Genomic DNA, 20,645 nt, shown 5'->3' on the forward strand with positions numbered 1-20,645 from the left:
AAATAATTTTTAAATATTTTTGTTCCCAACATTTCTTTTTTTTTTTTCATTTAATTTATTTTTTTACGAATTATTTACATGAAGATTAAAAATGTTTAATTACGGCGCGTAGCTTACTACTCTATGAAATTAGTCATCTAGTTGTTTGTTCTCTATGCTAAAAGATTTTGTGCCTAGTCACAAAGTTATAGCATGAAACTTTTTTAAACAAATCTAGACATAAGTTTTTCTTATTTATAATGAGTTTCGTTAAAATTATTAATGATGATAGCCATTTTCAAGCGGAGATGGCCACTGCTGGCTCTAAATTAGTCGTTGTCGACTTTACTGCAAGCTGGTAAGTTTCATCCTTTTTAGGTTACATTTTAAATATTATGGTGTAATTTTACATAAATTTCCCAAGTACTTATCAAAAATATGTTAAGTATTAATTTTAATTAGATAAAAGGTTATTATAACAAAATAACAAGCTTTTATCTGTTTTTGTTTACGCTGGAAGGAAATATTAATTAGCTTTACATTATATTATTAAGTTGGATTGTAGAAATTAATCAGATCTATACTATTAGGTGTGGTCCATGCCAAAGAATAGCTCCTGTGTTTGATACACTATCAACTAAATACCCAAAAGCTCTGTTTTTAAAAGTTGATGTGGATAAATGTCAGGAGACTGCTGCTAGTCAAGGGGTGTCAGCTATGCCCACATTTATCTTCTTTAAATCGAAGGTAAAAAAATTATATCGATAACTAAACAAAATGAACTTAATTTACTTAATTGATATTATTTAATGTTTTAGACTAAAATTGATAAAGTCAGGGGAGCTGATCCTGTAACTCTGGAATCTAAAATAAAACAATATTATGGAAATGATGATGGGGATGTATGTGATGTTGCTGGTCATATGGATTTGTCATCATTTATAGTTAAAACTCAATGTGAATGTTTCAATGAATCTGATCAACACCCTTTTGCTAACACTCAGAATACTAGTGGCTCTTATTTAGAATCAGATTGTGATGAACAGCTTATTATGTCTGTTTCATTTTCTCAATTGGTAAAAATCCATTCGATAAAAATCAGGGCACCTCAAGAGAAGGGACCGAGAAATATCAAACTATTTACAAATCAGTCGACAACACTTGATTTTGATCGTGCAGAATCAGGAACTGCTGTACAGGAATTAGAGTAAGAAATTTTCATAACATCACCTTACATATTAAATATTAAAAATTTTTATAGATATTTTTAACATATTATAAAAACTAATATAATGATTGCATGCAACTATAACTTGAAAAAAAAAAAAAAAAAAAAAAAAAACTTACCTTTGCAATTTGAATTTTTATGCGAAGCAATTAATTTTAAAAACAAACTTATTTTAATTTTATCTCTAGATTAAAAATTAAATACAATTTTTTGTAATATATATACTTAAATGCTATTTTTAATTACTTTTTTTATTTTTTTTTTTTGGTTTTTGCAAAAATGTTTTTTTGAAAAAGAAAAGCAAAAAAAAAAAAATAAGAAATGAATTATTTAGTAATTTGTTTTAAATTTTTTATTACTCAAGGTTTGAGTAACAATTTAATGTTCTTATCAGGGAGTTGAATGAAATCCCCCAATCATTAACAATTTTTTTTTTTTTTTTTTGGGTGGGGGATTTTAATTCGCCGCCGGGGAAACTTTATTTCATTCATAAATACCCATTTGACATCTGGAATTTTAATTTTTATTTCCCTTTTTTTTTCTTTTCTTTTTGATTCCCGGGAAATATTTCATCAATATAAAAAAAAGAGTTTTGCATGACTCACAAAAAAAAAAGGGAAATACCCAGTTTCTTCCTTTTAACAAAAAAAAAAAAAAAAAAAATTTGTCAGTCAAACAATTTATATGGTTTATAAAGTATATAATGTTTAGTAAAGGGTAATTTAAATTGACATTGCATGACTTTGTATTTCCTGTTGAAATTGTATAAAAAAAAAAAAACCAATAATGAAAAAAAAATTCGTGACCCAGGTCGTTTTCTTTTTATCTTTCATCCCTCTTTTTCCTACTTCCTATTATTTTTATTTTTCTAGGTCAGTTTTTTTATTTTGCATTATAACCTTTAGTTTTCAATTTATATATTTTATTAATTTTTATCACGTAAATTATTTTTTTAACTCATTTGTAAAAAATTATTTATTTAAAAAATAATTTTTTGTTTTAGGCTAACTCCGAATGATCTTGATGGCAGGCCCATTAATCTTCGTTTCGTGAAATTTCAAAATGTACACAACATTCAACTTTTCGTCAAAGATAATCAAACTGGATCGGAGACAACGGTAATCGAATACCTAGGATTTATAGGTTCACCTGTTTGTACCGTAAACATGGGAGATTTTAAAAGAATCGGAGGAAAAATGGGAGAAGGACACGAATCGTTTCACAGTCGCTGATGTGCATTTGTTTTTTTTAAAAATTATTTTATCATTATTTAATTCAATCAATATTTTCATTAATTTAATTAATGAAGTTAATAATAAAAAAATAAAAATTGCTTTATAAATTTGTCATTCTTTGACATTCTCATCGTTTGTCATTAATTAATCGTAAAAAAAAAAAAAATACTAAATTTTCTGACATTTTCCTTTTAGTCAAAAATATTTATCATTAATTAATTACTGTAAACCAAAAAATTATTTAACAAATAAAAATACAATGTAATTTTTTAAAATCAAATGTTTTGATTTATTTATTTAAATGTTTCAATTTTATGGCTTGTTTTGCACAACTTTTTACTAAAAGTTTTTTTGTCGATTTACAAAGCTTATTTTAAAATTTGTAAATTATGATGAGTTATAAACAATACAATATAGTGCAATTGAGCTGGATGATTATATATTTTTTTTTATTTTTCAAATTAAGAAGAAAAATTATTAATTAATGTCATTTCAAGTATTTAGTTATTGTAATTTGAATGTGCATGTGATTCTTCTAATCAATCATATTTTTGATAACTTCCGAGATATTTCAATACTTTTAATAATCAGTTTTTAAATTATATAGAAAATGATTATTATCAATTATTTTTGTCACTATCTCTATTAATTTCAAAATTCAATTTATTATCTTCGTTAGTATATCATTGAAAGTTATCCTTTGTTTTAAAAGCCCGGTAATTTTAAAAAATATAAAGTTTACATTTATTAAGTTGGCAATAATAGAAAACAAAAAGTTTTGACTGACGTCACGGTATCATCTTCCTTTGATAAATAAAATTGAAACCGGATTGTGATGTATTTATTTGTTGATATAAAAATAATGTTAGCCTTCTTTTCAATACTTATGTATATAACATGTATTCTTAGAAGGCCCATTATTATACTATCGAGTTCGACGAAGGGAGAATCTTTTTAAAATGTCAAAATCGAAGCTAACTAGATTATATTCGTGTGCTTAATGTCACGGTCAAAAGGCAAGACAGCTGATAGACCGGTCCGATTGAAAAACGATGATTTTTCCTGCTGTCTTTAGGCATATTTGAAAAAAAAAAAGGAGTTTTCATTTAATTAGTTAGGATCGGTACAATGACGGGTAAAATATCGAACGCGGAGAAAAACATCCAAACATCCGGTGGTAAAATGAATTCGTTAATGGGTAAAATCTCTACAACGAAATCGATATTATCTTATCAAAATGGCAGTGCAGTGAAAGTTGAAAATATTGAATGTTCCAACGACGAAACTAGATCAGGTGAAGGTTTCTCGGAGGATGCATCAACAATTGATGAAACCTTTCAAGAAAGTCAAAATTTAAAAAGTGAATGTTTAGATTTATTAAGAAAAAAATTGATCTCGGATTTGAGTTTGTCTGTTTTTACGAGTGACCTTGAGAATAAGTTGACAAAAATGGATTCAATTGAAATAAGTAAAGAAAGACAATCAGTTGTACAAAAACTTATCGTTCAAATCGGTCAATTATCAGATGCTGAAAAACTTTTGCTTTATTTAAAATTACCCAGTTCCACCAGCAGCCCATTTGACCCTCTCAGGCAGTAAGTTTTATTTTTTGTGTTTCTTATTCGGATGCTTCTTTTTTTTTTTTTTCTGGCCTGCCACCATTTCTATAAAACTCAGCTTTTTTTTTTTTTTAAAAAAGTACTATCTTTTAAATACATCATAATATTTATTCCAAGTATTGATGACATTAATCAAATGAGGAAATAAATAAAACTCGGATAATAAGGGCTTTTTTTTTTTACAGTTCTAAAATTATTCGACTATTGCTAACATTTTATTCAGATGTAAACTTTTAAAAATTTTCTTTTTTAAACATTTCAATAATTATTTACTTAGCTCAATGCATTCTAAAACTCATAAAATTATTAATTAGTTAATAACTAAAAATTTTTCTAATTGTCGCTAAACTTTTTAATCCTGAATAACGAAGGTAAATGCGAATAAATTTTAATTTTTCAAGATTTACATTCTTTCTATTGCACTGCAACATATTAATTTTTATAAAGCTGCATGAATATTTTGAGTTATTGTATTTTACTATTAAATTATCAAAATATAAATAATTACCCCCATTAATAAATCATTTTATTGTTGTGATGAAAAATTCAAATTGCAATAAATCAAATTTTTTTTTCTTTTTTAAGTAAAAATAAATACTTGGCAAAAGGGAAAATTTATTTAATTTTAAGGCCTTTATCACATAAATTAATAACCCATTTTAGCATGAGGGAAAAACCTAAAAGTTTTAAATTTTACAAACTTTTACAATAATAAATTTTGTTATTGGGAATATCACAGTCAAATAATAAATAATGATTTTAATTAAAATTTGTGAAAGAAAAACTTGATTTTAAATTATTTAGATTATGTAATAAAAAATTGGAGTGGTTAAAAAAAAAATAAATAAATTTTTTCTAAATTATTTTTATAAATAAAAAATTTTTCTGTTGAATTTTTTTTCTGAACAAATAAGAATTAATTTATATTTTAAAAAAAAAACTAAGGAAAAAAATTTTTATTGCGATTATAACCTTGAAACCTCCGATCATAAACCTGACTTTAATGCTTAAATTCTTTTAATACAAAGCAAAAAAAAAATAAAAAAAATAATAATAATAAAATTTTCGTTAGAATTTAAAGGATTCTTAATACAACTTCATTTTGTTTACTTTAATTTTCAATAATTTTTTAAATAATTTTTTATGCATTAATTTGAACACATGAAAAATGCAATTTTATGTCAAAAAACGGGTAAAATTTTGGGGCTGCTTTAAAACAGAAATATGGGTTTGCAATTAATAAGTGTTGGGTGGATGGTGCTTTGGAAACATTATTCATAAAATACGTTATTAATTGTGTAAAATTTTTAATTTAAAAAATTTCACACGTAAACCCTTTTGCATAAAATAAATTTAAATTAAAAAAAAAAAAAAAAAAAAAAAAACTTACCATACTCGTGTAATTAAAAAAATATAATATCATGGCAATTATTTAATTACTATTATTATTATTATTATTTTTACACACACACGTTAACATCTGCAACCGATAGTGTAAAATTCATTGAAAATGTCGCCTAGAAAAAGAATTTTTAAATTAATTTTTTTTTTTTTTGAAAATGTAGGTAGGCCGTTAAACTTACCAGAGATTTTTGAAGTCTTCTGTAGGTTTTTTTCTTTTTCGAAATTCTTCTTCAGTGCTCTTTTCTGAACTTGCACGATGATCGTGTCAGTTTTAGTTCTTCTTTCCCACTATCCACCAATAATCTTTTATACCTTTTCGTTTTCTGCAGATTATTTTTTGGCTGAAATTAAGGCATTTTGTTATGTCAGGATTTTAAGTTTTCTATTAATTTTAATATAATTAATGCGAGGTTTCTGATTTTACGTTCAAAATCAGTTTTTTAAGTTTAGTTTTTGGTTGCGATGGCATTTAATTGCTAAATTCAATTGAATTTCTTGCTTTTAAGGTCCTAAATTTCCACAATATTATAAAAAATTTGACTGTTTGTTTTTTATTATTTCATATTACCATTTTTCTAAACCAATAAAATTTTCTAATAGTTTCAAAAAGGAGAAAATAATTCTTTTGTGGGTATCATTAAAATTTTTTTTTTATTATTCTATTCCTTAAGAATAGAAATTTAAATATTTGTCATAAATTTTTTTTACGTAATATTTTTTTCTTAGAATATGAACCTTCCTACAAACTACCTACTACTACTTGTTTTTGTTTCGCATAATAATAATAATTATTATTTTTAATTATAATATCAGTGTGAAAAAAAATAAAAAATTATTAATTCTTTTTTTTATTTATTATTAAAACGTCATCCATAATAATGCATTATTGTTTTTAAAAAAAAATTATTTACTTTTAAGTTTTTATCGAGTTTTTTAATTATTTGCATTTATTAAAACAAATATTTATTTTTTTTTTTTTATCGATTCCAATTATTTATTTTAATTTATTATTAATGAATAAGAATTGAAAACAAAAAAAAAAAGTAAAAAAAATTATTTATTTATTTAATAATTTGTAAATTTTTTCAATTAAATAAATCACGTTTATGTTAATTATTTATTTTAAAAATCCCAATATTTATGTATGATAATTACAAAACTCTAGTAGTTAATTGTAAAACAAATCATATATCAATTAGTTTTAATACATTAATAAAATATGCATCGGCATCCATTGCAAAAAAAAAAACCAACAACAACAACAATAATAATAATAATGATTGTGCATAAAATTGCGGGAGCAAGTTTCCTGAAACAAGTCCATCCGGAGGAAAAACCTTGACATTTTCAAACAATTAATGAAAACAATCGTAAATTTTTTTTTATAAATTAAATAAATATTTGTACGAGACATAAAAAATTTATTATTGGTTTATAATATATATATATATTTAATTTGTTTTAAAATCGTGTAAACATGGACAAAATATATCGAATATATAATCACACGAAAACATAAAAATCTTGACAAAAAAGTTTGTTTATGTATAAATTGTTTATAAATGTTATGAAATCTAATTTTTGGCACCAACTGAAATATTGTTAACATCGATTAACATTTTATATAATGAATAATATTAAATTTTAACGAAAAAAAAAAAAAAAATGTTTCTGTTAATTTATGTTAATATGTTGTGTTATGTAAAACACGTTGTACAGAAAAAAAAAATTATGTTCGAATTCATTATTTTAATACAAATATTATTTTTTTACACGTTTGGTTGTTTCGTAGGTTGTTTGATAAATTTCTTGATTTATTATCACATTTGTCAGATTTTTTTTTACCTTTGATTTAATAACGTAACCTCGGAATATTTAAAAAAAAAAATAAATGGCGTTTTATTTTATTATTATTATTATTTTTTAAACGTTTACTACGTTTGATATAGTTTGTAACGAGTTTTGAAACTCCTACATGTTTTGTTTTAATTAAATTATTACTCGATTTTTTTTTTTTTACAAATTACAAATGCCTTTGAAATTCCAGTCGTGGTTTAACAAAAAGGAAAAGAATTTTCATAGAAAATATATTATTTTGTATATGTTTAAAGTGTTTGATTGATTTTAATCTGTTTACAATACAATTTATAAGCCGTAGCTAAAATTAAAAATAAATGATAATAATTGATAATCTCGTCGTAAATTTAAATACAATATTGATCGAATAAGCATTTATACATAAATTTTTATTGGGTCTTGACCTCGATGAATTTTTTTTTTTCTCTTCTCTCTTTGATTATTTATAAAAATGTCGTTCGTTAAAACTAAAAAGAAATTTTTGTTTTTTTTTTTGTAAGGCCGCTTAACCCGTTAGGAAATCGTCAGGAAATACAACAAACGATTGTTTGGATAAAAACTCATTTGGAAGAAGATAGCGAGATCTCGATTCCCAAACAAGATGTTTACGATCAGTATTTGTAAGTTAAAAAGATAAATTTTTTATGAATTACTCTAGAAAATTTTGTTTTTATGAAAATTCAGTTTTTTTTTTTTGATTTTACAGAAAATACTGCGAAAACGTAACAATGAAACCTTTATCGACGGCAGATTTTGGTAAAGTTATGAAACAAGTTTATCCGGGTGTCAGACCGCGACGTTTAGGTACGAGAGGAAATTCGAGATATTGTTATTCTGGAATGAGAAATACCAGTAAATTACCGACGCCGGTATTACCACTGTCAACAAGTACTGAAAATTTAAATTCTAATGGCGACGTAAATGACGGTGAGGAAATGTTTTGTGTCACGAAGCCGTAGATATCGGAAAGGTTTCGTTGAAATATTCAAACTAGAAAAATATTTATTTACTTATTTAATTTTTAAAGGTACGACGAATTCATCAAACGAAGAAAACAAATTTAAAAAAATTGAAAAATCTAAAAGAAAATGGACATCACAAAATTTTCGAAATGAAAAATCCGATCAAGTTAAAACACCGAAAAAAATTAAATCGGAAAGTGATGGCATCGAATGCAGGAAAAGTGCAGATGAAAAAGTCAACGACGACACCGGTTTGGAAAAAATAAAATGCGAAAGAAAATCGGAAAATCCATTTAGTGCCTTTGATTTAGAATTTTCTAATGCCTTTGAAAAATATGTTAAAAAAGATGTTAAAATAGATAAAAACTCGAGTTCGAATTCTGAAAAAAAAAATACAACCGATCATTACGAAAAAGAAAAAGTACCTGAAATTACGGAAAAACAAATTAAAATAGAAGAAAATGGGACCACGTCAAATGAAAATCAAACGTCATCGTCGAATGAGAAAGAAGAAAAAGGAAAATCGTCGAACAATCGTAAAACGAATTTAAAAACGGAAATTAAAAAGGGGGCAAAAATAAAATCGATGAAATCGAAACCGTTAAAAAAATCCGCTTCTCTGTCTAAAGCCACGAAAAATTACAAGAAATCATACGTTCCGATACAACCGAAACCCGTCGAAGAATCAAAATCATTCTGCGTTCGATTCGAAAAAAACAACGTGTATTCGGAAAAGAATGAAAAAGGGGGAGAATCGAAATCAAGTGAAGGGGGGGTAACATTATTAGACGAAAACGATTCGCAAGAACCCGAAGAGGAAATAGCTCGATATTTTAAACATTTAGACGAAAATGAATTGAACACCAACAGGCTCGTCGATCAAGCCGTGAAATTTTTCAATACGACTCCGGTGCAATCGATGGATAACATCTCGGAAATAATGGCGAATCCGACAAATCCTACGCCTTTAATCGGAAGCGGAGATTCCCTCGGTCAACCTGTTCAACAACAATTTCTAAGAAGTCAAAGCTGTTTCGAAGTTCATCGGGAGGTATTCAATACGGAAGAGAAAAGAAATTCTACGATGCTTACTCGGAGTCAAAGCTCGGTTGAACTTCCCACGTCGATCGATCCTGTCACCAATCGCGAAACATCCAATCCGGGTTCAGAAGACAAAAAGAAAAAAATATCACACCTGAGAATACTATTGGAAAGATCGATATCTTCGGATTCGAAAAATCAACAATATCCGTGTTCAGTGAAGAGTCACGGAAATTTATTACATAATAATAATAATAATAATAATTCCGGAATCCCCGACACGTCGCCTTCACATAATTTCATATCAAATGCGAATGATTGTAATAAAATGGAAGGAACGGAAACAAATTTGTTGCCTTCGAATGTTAAAGTTGTAGATAGAAATAAAATAAAATTAAACGGGTTTAAAGTACTGAGCAAGGGGCCTTCATTTGTACCGCAAAGTCCAAACATGCGAACAAAATATTTTAATTTTACTCCGATATCGCCGGGACCACAGTCTCCCCATCATAAAACACCATCATCATCCGCGAGTCCATTTTTAAGTCCGGGTAACACGCCAGTGCCTAGATCGAAACAAAATTCTCAAAACGATAGTTTTTTGTCACCGTTGGGTAGAAAATCCGGGGTAGTTCGGGTAGGAGTCGAAGGACCGACAAACGAATTTTTCAACGATAATAATAATTTTAATTTTTCTAAAAATTTATTATTAGGAAACGGATCCCCGATTATTTTGCAAGGTTCGAGACCTAGAAGTTACTCGTCGACAAATTTTTACAAATCGAAAGTTAAAAGAAGTACGTCGAAACCTCCCCCCTTCACGTTCGATAACTCTCAGTCGAATTTTCCCGGGAAAAATAACTTGCAAATAATGGAAAATGCAAATTTTCCACTCAATTCTCCATTTTCCATAACGACGTCATCAACGAGTTCAAATTTCATATCGAACGAATCATTTTCAATAGAAGTTCAAAAATTATTAGATAACAATTGTAAAATGGTGACGGGAAATCAAATAGCAACGATACGATCACGTTCGGTACCATTGAATAGAATGATAAGCGAAAGTTCTTGGATCCCCAATCAATGTTCTTCTATTTACACCGATTTTTGCAACACGGTTAATTCTGTCGAGGGTGGTAAATTATCAGGCTTGATAATGCCCAACAGCACGGTGGTAGACGGTTCGAACAAGTCTCTAACATCAAATTTATCATCGGGTTTCATCAACGGTGATGAAATATCGAATTTAAGTTCGTCCGGATCACTTAGCAGCGAATTATTTTCGAGTGGTACCACTACGTCGGTTGTAGGAACGCCACAAATGGAAAATAAATTTTTCGTAAATGATTTTGGACGAAGATCGAACGAGGATAGTTTCGTAGACGGTCAATCTTTCAATAATGACAATTCAACATTTTCAAATAAATTGGATTTGAATTGCGGGGGGGAAGGGTTCGAAACGACATTTTCAACGGATGCCGATACCGGGATAACGGATACCATAAAATCGTACTTGCCAGATTTTGAAAATTTAGACGATAATACAGGGGATCACGTGGAAAATGTAGAAAACGATAACAACGGAAACGATAGAAAATTATTTTTAAACGAAGGGGGTAATGAAAATATAAAAGATCCAGTAATAACATCATTTAAACCCGTTATAATGAACGATTTATCAAATTCTCCAGGTTCTCCAGTTCTTAATAATTTTTTCACATCAAATACAACAAAAATAAACGATGAAAGTCAACAACACCTGATTGAATTTTTCAATTTCGAAGATTAGTTTCATAAATAAAAGATTATTTTGTTATGAAAACGATTAGTAAACGAATTTTAACTAAAACTAAAACTTTTTTTTTCGCATATTTTTTTATTTGTTTTTATCGATAGGAAAACAATCTGTGATGGAAAAAAATTTTTAATGAGTTTGATTGAGACTGATATTTAAATTAATTTTTTTTTTTTTAAATGGGGGGCTTTAAAAAAAATTTTTTTAATATAAATTTTACCGGAAAAAAAAAAAATTTGTTTAAACAATTTACGTCCGACATTTTTTTTTTTAAAAAAAAAAAGAGGGGGTTTCAATTTTTTTTTTTTTTGTTGCAATTTATAGCTTTAGCTGTATTTATTATTATTATTATTATTATCGAAAAAGAAAATGAGGGATGATTATTAATAACGAATTGAATAGTTTATCCGGGATATTTTACATTTCCACGATTATTATTATTATTATTATTATTATTATTATTAAAATATAAAACAAAACGTAATTAATTAAAACGCGGATTTAAAAATGGCGTCTACGATTCGAAAACAAAAAACAAAATAAATAAATAAATAAAATTTTTAAATAAGGGAAAACTGTAATAATAATGATGATAATAATATTAGTTATTATCGACATAATTCAAAAAAAAAAAAAATTATCGAAATGATAATGATAATTGTAAAAAAAACGTGGAAGTTTTAGTTAAGCCCTCATTCATAAAAAATTTAAATTCCCCCCCCTCTTTTTTTTTGTAAAAAACTGAATTAAAACTATATATAAAATAATAATAATAATGATAATATTATAATCAGTGATGTATAATAATGATGATGATGATAATAATAATAATAATTTTTAGTAGAGAAAAAAACAAAATGAAAAACAAAATCCAAAAAAAAAAACAAAAAAATCAAAGGCTGGTATTTAATTATTTGATTATTTTGTTATTATTATTATTATTATTATTATTATTATTATTATTATTATTATTAATTTGATTTTTAATTACTAAAATATATTTGTCCGGTTGTTGTAAATTAAAGTCTCTTAATAAGGTTTTTTTTTTTTCTTTTAGAAATAAAAGTACAAATTCATTTTCGGTTTTATATATATTTTATGTATATATATGTGTGTGTGTGTGTGTGCGTGGTTGTGTACTTGTGTATATTTTTGGTACCTGAAAAAAATTTTCTTTTCTTCTTCTTCTTTATATTGTAATTTATAATGGATTATAATAAAATGGCGGAAAATGTCGCAAAATAAATAAATAAGAGTTGTTGTTATTGTCACATCATGCATTTTATTTTATTGTTGTTAATAATATATGTTAATTTACTTTATTTTTTATTTAATTTTTAATCGTGCGACTTTGTTTATTATGATAATGATGATAATAATAATGATAATAACTGGTTACGATGTAAATAAATAAATAAATATGCGACGGGAAATGTGGGTGGCGAAAAGTGGACTTTATTTATGTATGTATTTACGCATTATTAAAACGATTACAACATAATTATTTTTTTTAAATTGTCGAAAATTAATGATAATAATAATAATAATAATAGTAATAATAATGTTGATGATTATTATTATTATTGTTACTATTATTGTTTTCGATGCGTTGCACACAATAGGGCAAACAAAATTTTTTTTTTTTTTCGTGATAATATTTCGATGTATTTTTTATATTATGTATCGGCGAAATCGTAAAATAAAATTATTTATTTATTTATTTAATAAATAATCACGATAATAATGATAATGATTTTTATTATTCGAAATTAATTTGTTTGTACAAAAAAGAAAAAATAATTTTAGTTATAATTATGTATTTTAAAAAATTAATTGATAATTTTTATTATTATTTTGTTTTAAAATCGAAATTTATTATTATTAATTATTATTATTATTATTATTATTATTATTATTTTTTTTTTTTTTGAGTTTAATAAATTTGAAAAAATCGTCTTAGAGTGAAATCAATAAATTCGTGAGGGGGAAAAAAAACCCGAATTAATAAAATAAATTATTATTATGATTATATTTACTTATTTATTTGTTTATTTATTTTATGTGCTCAACAATAAAACAATTTTTAATTAAATAATAATAATAATAATAAATATTAAAAATTCATTTTATTATTAAAATTTTATTGTGCGACAAAAACAAATTTTAAATAAAATATTATTAAATAATAAAATTTTTTTTTTGTTTTTTAAAATTTCCATGAGTGTGTTAATTATTAATAATTTAATAATCATCACTTACGTATCACATTTATGTATTTATCATCTGAAATTATTTTTTTAAAAAAATTTTATTAACTTATTAATTTTTTTTATTTTATTTCGTCACGAAAGCGAAAAATCGGACGAGGTTTTATTTATTTATTTATTTATTTACGTAAAATGATAATAAATAAATAATTAATAATTTTTTTTTAGTTATTAAAAAAAGTGATAAAAAACTTAAATTATTATTATTATTATTTAACCTCTGGTTAATAACCTTTTTTTTGAAAAAAATTTTAAATTAATAAAATAAAAAAAGTAAATATTAATAAAATATTATCGACAGTTTACCGAACACGATTTTACAAATATAAATAAGGTTTTTATGAAAAAAAGTTATGAAAATAAACGTTAATAAGTTTTTTTTTCATTATTATGCGCGTTATTATTAACTTATTATTATTATTAATTCATAAATTCCTGCCGAAAGGTTAAAACAAAAGGAAAAAACATATCCAAAAAACCTTTTTTCTCAACAAAAAAAAAATGTCGAGTTTGTTTATCGCGCAATTAAAGTAAATTTAATAATAATAGTAATAATAATAATAATGATAAAACATAGTTTTTTTTCGAAAACGTAAAAACAATTCGAGGACGATTTAAGACCGTAATAATAATAATAATAATATAAAATGGACGAGGGTATTTTTTTTTTTTTTTTATTTTTTTTTTCACGTTTCTTAACGAGTCTTCAATCCAATTCAACGTTTTCAAATTCACTCAACCATTTTATTTTCTGATTTCAAAATTTCTAACTCAATTTGTTGGAAAAGGATCGAATGTGAAAACCTTTTCCTAACCTTTTCGTAAACTAGTTAAACAAATTAACCGTCTTCCGTCGTGTCGCCTTCATTTTTACCCGACTTCCCAAGCGAATTTAAAACAAATTGATTTCCTCTCTCTGTCCCCCCTCCTCCTCACACTCCTCCTCTTTACACCCTTTCTCCTCCCCTCTCCCATCCTCCATCCCTACCCCTCCCCCTCAACAAAATCAAAAAAATAAAATAAAAAAAAAAGGTTTCGTACCTTTTTACCCTACCCCCTCTTTTTTTTTTAAAAAATCACCTAAAATCGCGTGAGAAAAAATTTTAATTTTTTATTTGTTACAAAAAGAATTATTATTATTATTATTATTATCATTATCATCACACGCTGTTATCACTCATATGGTAAGTAAGTAATTGTTATCAAATTTCGATGTCGAATAAGATTAATAATAATAATATTATTCGTCATTACCTGTCTTTCAGTGTTCTTAAATAATAAATAAACGGTAAAATTTTTATTATCATTATCATCATCATGATCACGTGATTGTTGATTGTTTATATAAAGTTTTTACTATAAGTTACTTACTATAAAATAAATTTTATAGCGACTATAAAATAAAAAAATTGATTTAAACTTTGTTTCTTTTAAAAAAAAAAAAAAAAAAAAATTTTTTTTGTTTGAAAGGTGGAATGAATGACGTAAGAAGGAATAAACGATAAATTTTTTTTTATTTTACGAAAGAAAAATTACCGTAATAAAAATAATAATAATAATAATGATACGTATGTTTTAAAAAAAAAAGGCGTTAGTCGATTGTTAAAAAAAAAAAAAAAAGGAAAAGGAAGAAGAAAAATAAAATAAATAAGACGGAAAAAGAAAAAAAAGAGTAAAATAGATTAGTACGTGATGCGGAATATAAACGTCATCTAAAACAAAACAAAATCGAATTTGGTTGAAAAGAATCGCGTTAAACGAAGCGTTAAGTATCAGTAGCAGGAAGGTAGGGAAGGGAGCAGGCAGGGAGGCAGGGAGGCAGGAAGGTAGGTAGGAAGGTAGGAAGGTAGAAAGGCAAGAAAGGAGCAATCAACGAGACAAGAAATTTTTTTTTTTTTTTTTTTTTTACAGTTTACTTTTCCATGCTCTTTAACTCCAGCCGCGCCATCGAGCCATCCATCCATCTATCCAGTCATCCAGCCAGTCAGTCAGTCAGTCAGTGAGCCAACCCTTAGCTTTCTCTCCATTACTTTCTCTCTCTCTCTCATTAAATTTTTTTCTCTCTTTCTTTCATTATTTCCCTTGTAATTTTTTTTTTCTCTATCTTTTTTTCATTTTCTCTCACTCTCTCTCTTTCTTTTGTTTCTCCCTCTCTGTTTTTTTTAAAGTTCTGCGGATACGTAATGCGATTCTTCATTTAACTTGATTTTTTTTTCATTTTAAAAATGCCTTTAATTCTTGCATTACAATTTTATCCTTTACTCTCTCTCTCTCTCTCTCTCTCTCTTTCTTTCTTTTAATCTTTTTCTTAACTCTTTCCAATTTTTTTTTCCTCTCAAAAATTTTATTTTCTTAAATTATTTATTTAATAATAATAATAATAAGAAAATAATTTTAATCTTGTAATTAAGAATAAGTTTAAACATTTCACGTTTACACGAATAATTATTCTTTAATAATAAAAATAATAATAAAAAAAAAAATTTTCCAGAATTTTCTTTTTGTTTTGAAACAATAATTTTTAACTAAAAATTTATTTAGCCATTTTAAAATTTCGATGAAAATTTCATCGCTGGAAATGAGGGGAAATTTTTCGAATTGTAAATAAATAAATTTTTAATTAAAGTAATTTATCGCCGTTACTGGATAACAAATAAAAAAAAACGTAAAAGAAAAATTATTATTATTATTATTATTATTATCGTAGTGTGAGAAAAATATACGTTGATTATTGAATAAAACCATGTTTCGAAAAAAAAAAAAAAATTGGAACAAAATTTTGGGAGAGAAAATAAAACACAAAAAGTTTTATGGAAAATTTATTTTCACGTGCGTGTGCGTGTACGTGTGCGTGTGCGTGTCAAAAGTGTGAGTAAATGCAAAATGAATTTTTTGTTTTTTTTTTTATAGGATTTTTACAGGTTCTCATTTTCACATTTGAAGATGTAAGTCATGAAAGGGTAACATAAAAATTTACCCTCTTGAAATTTATCCCCTCGGATCCTCCCTCCATTTTAGCTAAAAGGGTTTGCATAATGTAAAAAAAGAGGCGTGGCCTGGCACCTTTCCACCAATAAAAAGTGCCGCGACATTTTATTGTTCTCAAACGAGTCTCTAAACGTTATTTACTTCAGTTTTTTTAAAAAGTTCAGTTTTTAAAAGATAAAACTCGTGGAAAACAAAAAAAGAAAAATTTTAAATTTCTATAAATTTCTCGTTTTTAGATTCAACTTAAAAGAAAAAGTTTAATAAATATATTACTTCCGGTTTTTTCCCTTTTCTCTTATTTAATATTTATTAAAAATAATATTAATTGTAATAGTAATAATAATAATAATAATAATAATAAATTTGCGAAAAAAAAATATATTTTGGTTTTTCCTAAGCAAATTGGTTTTTTTTTCGACTTCGTGTTATTTTTGTTTTTTTTATAAGAGATGAAATAAAAAAGAAAAGCATAAAAATTAAAACTGAACATTTTATAAAATAAGTTAAAAATCAACCCCTATTAAATCCCACCCTCTGTTCATTCAGTGTGCGTTTCGTTAATCTCGTAAAGGAGATTCTTTCATTCACATATTTAACGGATGACCAAATTCATCGTTTTATTTACTTATGTAATCAAATAATACGAATTTTTTTTGTTGCTTTTCTCAGTTTCGAATATGCCAACTTCACGTACGCGTTACTTATTTTTATAAAATCGCGGGATTGATAAGGAAAAGAGAAAAAAAAAAGTTCGATATGATATCCGAAACGGGAACACCAACAACAACAACAACAAATACAATGACACCAACCGGTACTTTGATAACTACCGACAAAATAAATAAATGCGATTCGTCAAAATATAAATCGAACGAAGAATCCAACGGGATGTCGGATAAGAAAAATATAACGGTTAAAACAAAAAAATCATTTTGCATAGATGCACTTTTGGGTAAAAATGAAAATAAAAATTTTTTCGGGTCGGATTTTAATGTAGGAAATGTTAAATGTTCCAACGATATAACAAAATGTTTTCGAAAAACTGCGGAACAGGTAAAAGATGGTGTCGGTGGCAGTGGCGGTGGCGGTGATGATGATGACGATGATGATAATGATGAAAGAAAAAATTTTTTTAATGTTTTCGATAAACGCGGACAACAGAAAAGTAAATTATTTTTTGAAAATGTTAATCGTGCCGTTGGAAATAAAATATCTGACGGTGGTGAAACAATTTACGAATCAATAACTGGAAAATATACGACGAAAAATTTAGATTACGATAGAGAAAAATACGACGATGTGGAAATGATAACGGATAATAAATTAAATTTTTATCCAGAGAGAATCGTGGAAAATTTATCAGAATGTGAAATGCGTAGAGATTGCGATAATAGCAGAAGTCAAAGTCCGTTTTCTGGAAAAACAAACGAAACGAGATCGAACAGTCCGGAATTATCGGATAATTCAAGTCCTCCAATATCTCCAGGTAATGAAAATGATTTTCGTAATAATTTAAACGATTCCGGAGAAGATTTCGGTTCGTCGCAAATTTTTCCACGTCCCGGATTACTTATGACGACGACGACGTCGACAACAACAACAAATAACGGATCGCAAAATTTTATGAATCAAAATTCGAATATTATGCTGGGGTCCAGACCGAATATCCAGCAATTAAGGCCTCACTCTGCATTTTTAGCTTATTCTACACCTCATTCGTTTTCATCTGCATTTCATCCTTTGAATTCAAACACCGGCGGAAGTGTTAATTCTAAAATATCTGGAACGAATTCGACTGGAATGAAAACGGGAATATCGTCAAACAATGGGACATCGATATTGGGTTTAAATACTGGAGGAAGTCAACACCTTCATCACATGCAATTGGAATGGTTGGCAAGGACTGGAATGTTTTATCCAAGACTTCCAGATTTATCAGGTATTATTTATCTAAATTTCAATTTTTCGTTCCAGAATATAAAATTTTGATTCCAGCAGATGATAAAATTTTAGCTTTGATTTCGGTTTATAATTAATTAAAACTAAGAATGATAAATAACTGGAAAATTTGTCACTTTCCCGTCAATCTTTTGGCAACAATTAAAAATTTTTTTTTCTACTACTCAATCAATCAATCAATCAATCAGTCACTTTTAAACTAAAAAAAAAAAATTTCTCGATCAAAACCAATTCCAACATTTTAAAAACTATAAAAAAAATTTAACGTCGGCAGTTTTTTCTTTTACCCAATCAAATTTTAAATTAAAAAAAAAGGAAAAAAAAATTTCCCGTGAAAAATTGAATTTTTTTTTCTTGAATTTTCCAGGAAAATGTCTTAACGTCCTTTTTTTTTTTAATTTACCCGTCAAATTATTTCACTTTTTTTTTCTTCTCCAGTTTTCAATTAAGTAAATTTTATATTTTTTACTTTATGATTTTCCATTATGATAAAAACATTTTGGAGACTCAAACTGGACAAAATTTTTCAAAACCGGATATTGATATCCGGATATTGTTAATCGTTATTTACACGATTTCTTTTCACGTAACAAATAAATTTTTACTTGAAAATTAATTATTTAAAATATGCACGTTTCGAATAGCTAGAAAAAAAATTCCACCCTCCGGAAAAAAAAAAAAAATTTTTTTAGGGGATGAAAAAATAAACAATAATTAAGTATTGTAAAAAAAAATTTTGATTTTAAATCTAATCCACCCCTTAAAAAAAAATATATAAATATATGAAAAAAAAGTAATTTTCAAATGTATTCTAAACTTAAAACGTGAGGAAAATTCAAACAAAAAAAAAAAAGGAAAATCGTTGAATATGATGGTGGTGGTGTCGGGGGGGGGGAACGAAGACGACGATGGCGATGGTGGTGGTGGTGGTGTTGATGCCTGAGAAAATATTTGAAAAAGGTTTTCTTTTTTTTTTTAATCCATTCAAGCCGTAAACTCATCTCGTTTTCCATTCATCCCTTATTCCCGCCCCCCCATTTAAATCATAATTTTGACTTAAGAGTTACATTTCTTTGGATTAAGTTTTCCATAAACGTTTTTTTTTTATTTTTCAACCCCTAAAAGTGTTTTAAATCATTTTACTCTCTTTTTGTGCGTGTGAGATTTTCTTTCATTTCAAAAAGAAAATTTTAATTTAAATTATATAAAAATTAAATTTAATTATTATAAAATATTTTATTGGGAAAAAAAAGAAAAGAGCAATAAAAAAAATAAAATAAAATAAAGGAAACAATTGAAAAATGTTCTGTAGAAATTTTTTTTTTTTTTTTTTGGAAAGGTGGCTGAACCGAGTAAAACGTCTTAAAAGAAAAATTTATTTTCTCTAACCCTGGGGAGAACTCGAGAATGAAAAGCGATAATACGAAAAAATAGAAAGTGGAAGACAGATCGCGAATCGTAGAAAGGGAAAAACCAAGTTGAAAATGAAAAAAGATAAAGATACATTGGTAAAATAATAAAAAAGAAAGAGACGACGATAAAATATTTGAGAAAAACATAAAGAGAAAGAAAGAAAGAAAAGAAAAAGACGGAGAGAGAGAGAGAGAGAGAGAATGAAGAGCAATTAGCTAACTTAATTTCTGCTCTTTTCTCTCCCATTTACTCCCACAAATGTTTAAGAACCCATCAAAACCTTACTTTTAACTTATATCCAAAAAACTTTTCCTATTCCATAATTTACTCTCCCTGGAGGGAAGAAAAGTCCAATTAGCTCCCCAACAATTTTCCCTTTTTTTTTTTTTACTCTTTCTTTTTTTTTTCGTTCGTTTTTACCATTGCCTCGTTGTTGTCCTTCTTTTCATCCCCCAAACACCACCACCACCATCGCCGCCATCATCATCGTCGTCATCGTCGTCGACTTTCTCATCTTTACTTTTTCTTTTTAATTGTGGGAATACGCATCCCTTTGATAATTTGAAAATAAGCCAATGAAGTGTTTTTCTTTTTTTAAAGGGATGAAAAAGTAAAAAAAAAAATAAATAAAATATAAAAAGGGAAGGAAAATTTTACGATCTTTTCGTCGACTATTAAAAAAAATTTCAGCCATCATTTTTTTTAACAATAAAAACAAAACTATTATTATCATCATTATCATTATTACCATTATCATTATCATTATTATTATTATTATTATTATTATTATTATTATTATCTCTTCACTCGTGAATGAAAAAAAAAAAAAAATTATACCGCGTCAATTTTCCTTACGATAACCTTATCCTTTTTCCCTTTCTCTCCATCTCCCCTC

At 26.3% G+C, this 20,645-nt stretch overlaps 4 protein-coding genes across 4 annotated transcripts; all 4 read left to right on the plus strand.

Moving 5' to 3' along the window:
• Window positions 1-239: 239 nt before the first annotated feature.
• Phum_PHUM035260 (uncharacterized protein) lies at window positions 240-2,439 on the plus strand (the record flags this gene model as incomplete). The annotated part of the gene is made up of 4 exons (XM_002423034.1): window positions 240-337; window positions 570-726; window positions 798-1,186; window positions 2,211-2,439. The coding sequence occupies 4 exons, from the start codon at window positions 240-242 to the stop codon at window positions 2,437-2,439; spliced, it is 873 nt and encodes a 290-aa protein (XP_002423079.1).
• Window positions 2,440-3,570: 1,131 nt separating this feature from the next.
• On the plus strand, window positions 3,571-4,298 carry Phum_PHUM035270 (uncharacterized protein; the record flags this gene model as incomplete). Its single annotated transcript, XM_002423035.1, has 2 exons — window positions 3,571-4,037; window positions 4,247-4,298. 2 exons carry the CDS (start codon window positions 3,571-3,573, stop codon window positions 4,296-4,298), a joined length of 519 nt encoding a protein of 172 aa, XP_002423080.1.
• A 3,475-nt stretch (window positions 4,299-7,773) lies between these two features.
• Phum_PHUM035280 (rfx5, putative) lies at window positions 7,774-11,117 on the plus strand (the record flags this gene model as incomplete). The annotated part of the gene is made up of 5 exons (XM_002423036.1): window positions 7,774-7,778; window positions 7,823-7,942; window positions 8,029-8,249; window positions 8,374-9,962; window positions 10,164-11,117. The coding sequence occupies 5 exons, from the start codon at window positions 7,774-7,776 to the stop codon at window positions 11,115-11,117; spliced, it is 2,889 nt and encodes a 962-aa protein (XP_002423081.1).
• A 6,017-nt stretch (window positions 11,118-17,134) lies between these two features.
• Window positions 17,135-18,414, plus strand: Phum_PHUM035290 (uncharacterized protein; the record flags this gene model as incomplete). Its single annotated transcript, XM_002423037.1, has 2 exons — window positions 17,135-18,317; window positions 18,353-18,414. 2 exons carry the CDS (start codon window positions 17,135-17,137, stop codon window positions 18,412-18,414), a joined length of 1,245 nt encoding a protein of 414 aa, XP_002423082.1.
• Between the last annotated feature and the right edge of the window lie 2,231 nt (window positions 18,415-20,645).

The sequence above is a fragment of the Pediculus humanus genome, genomic scaffold (genome assembly GCF_000006295.1).
Source record: "Pediculus humanus corporis 1103172107383 genomic scaffold, whole genome shotgun sequence".
In the NCBI taxonomy this organism is placed as follows: domain Eukaryota; kingdom Metazoa; phylum Arthropoda; class Insecta; order Psocodea; family Pediculidae; genus Pediculus; species Pediculus humanus.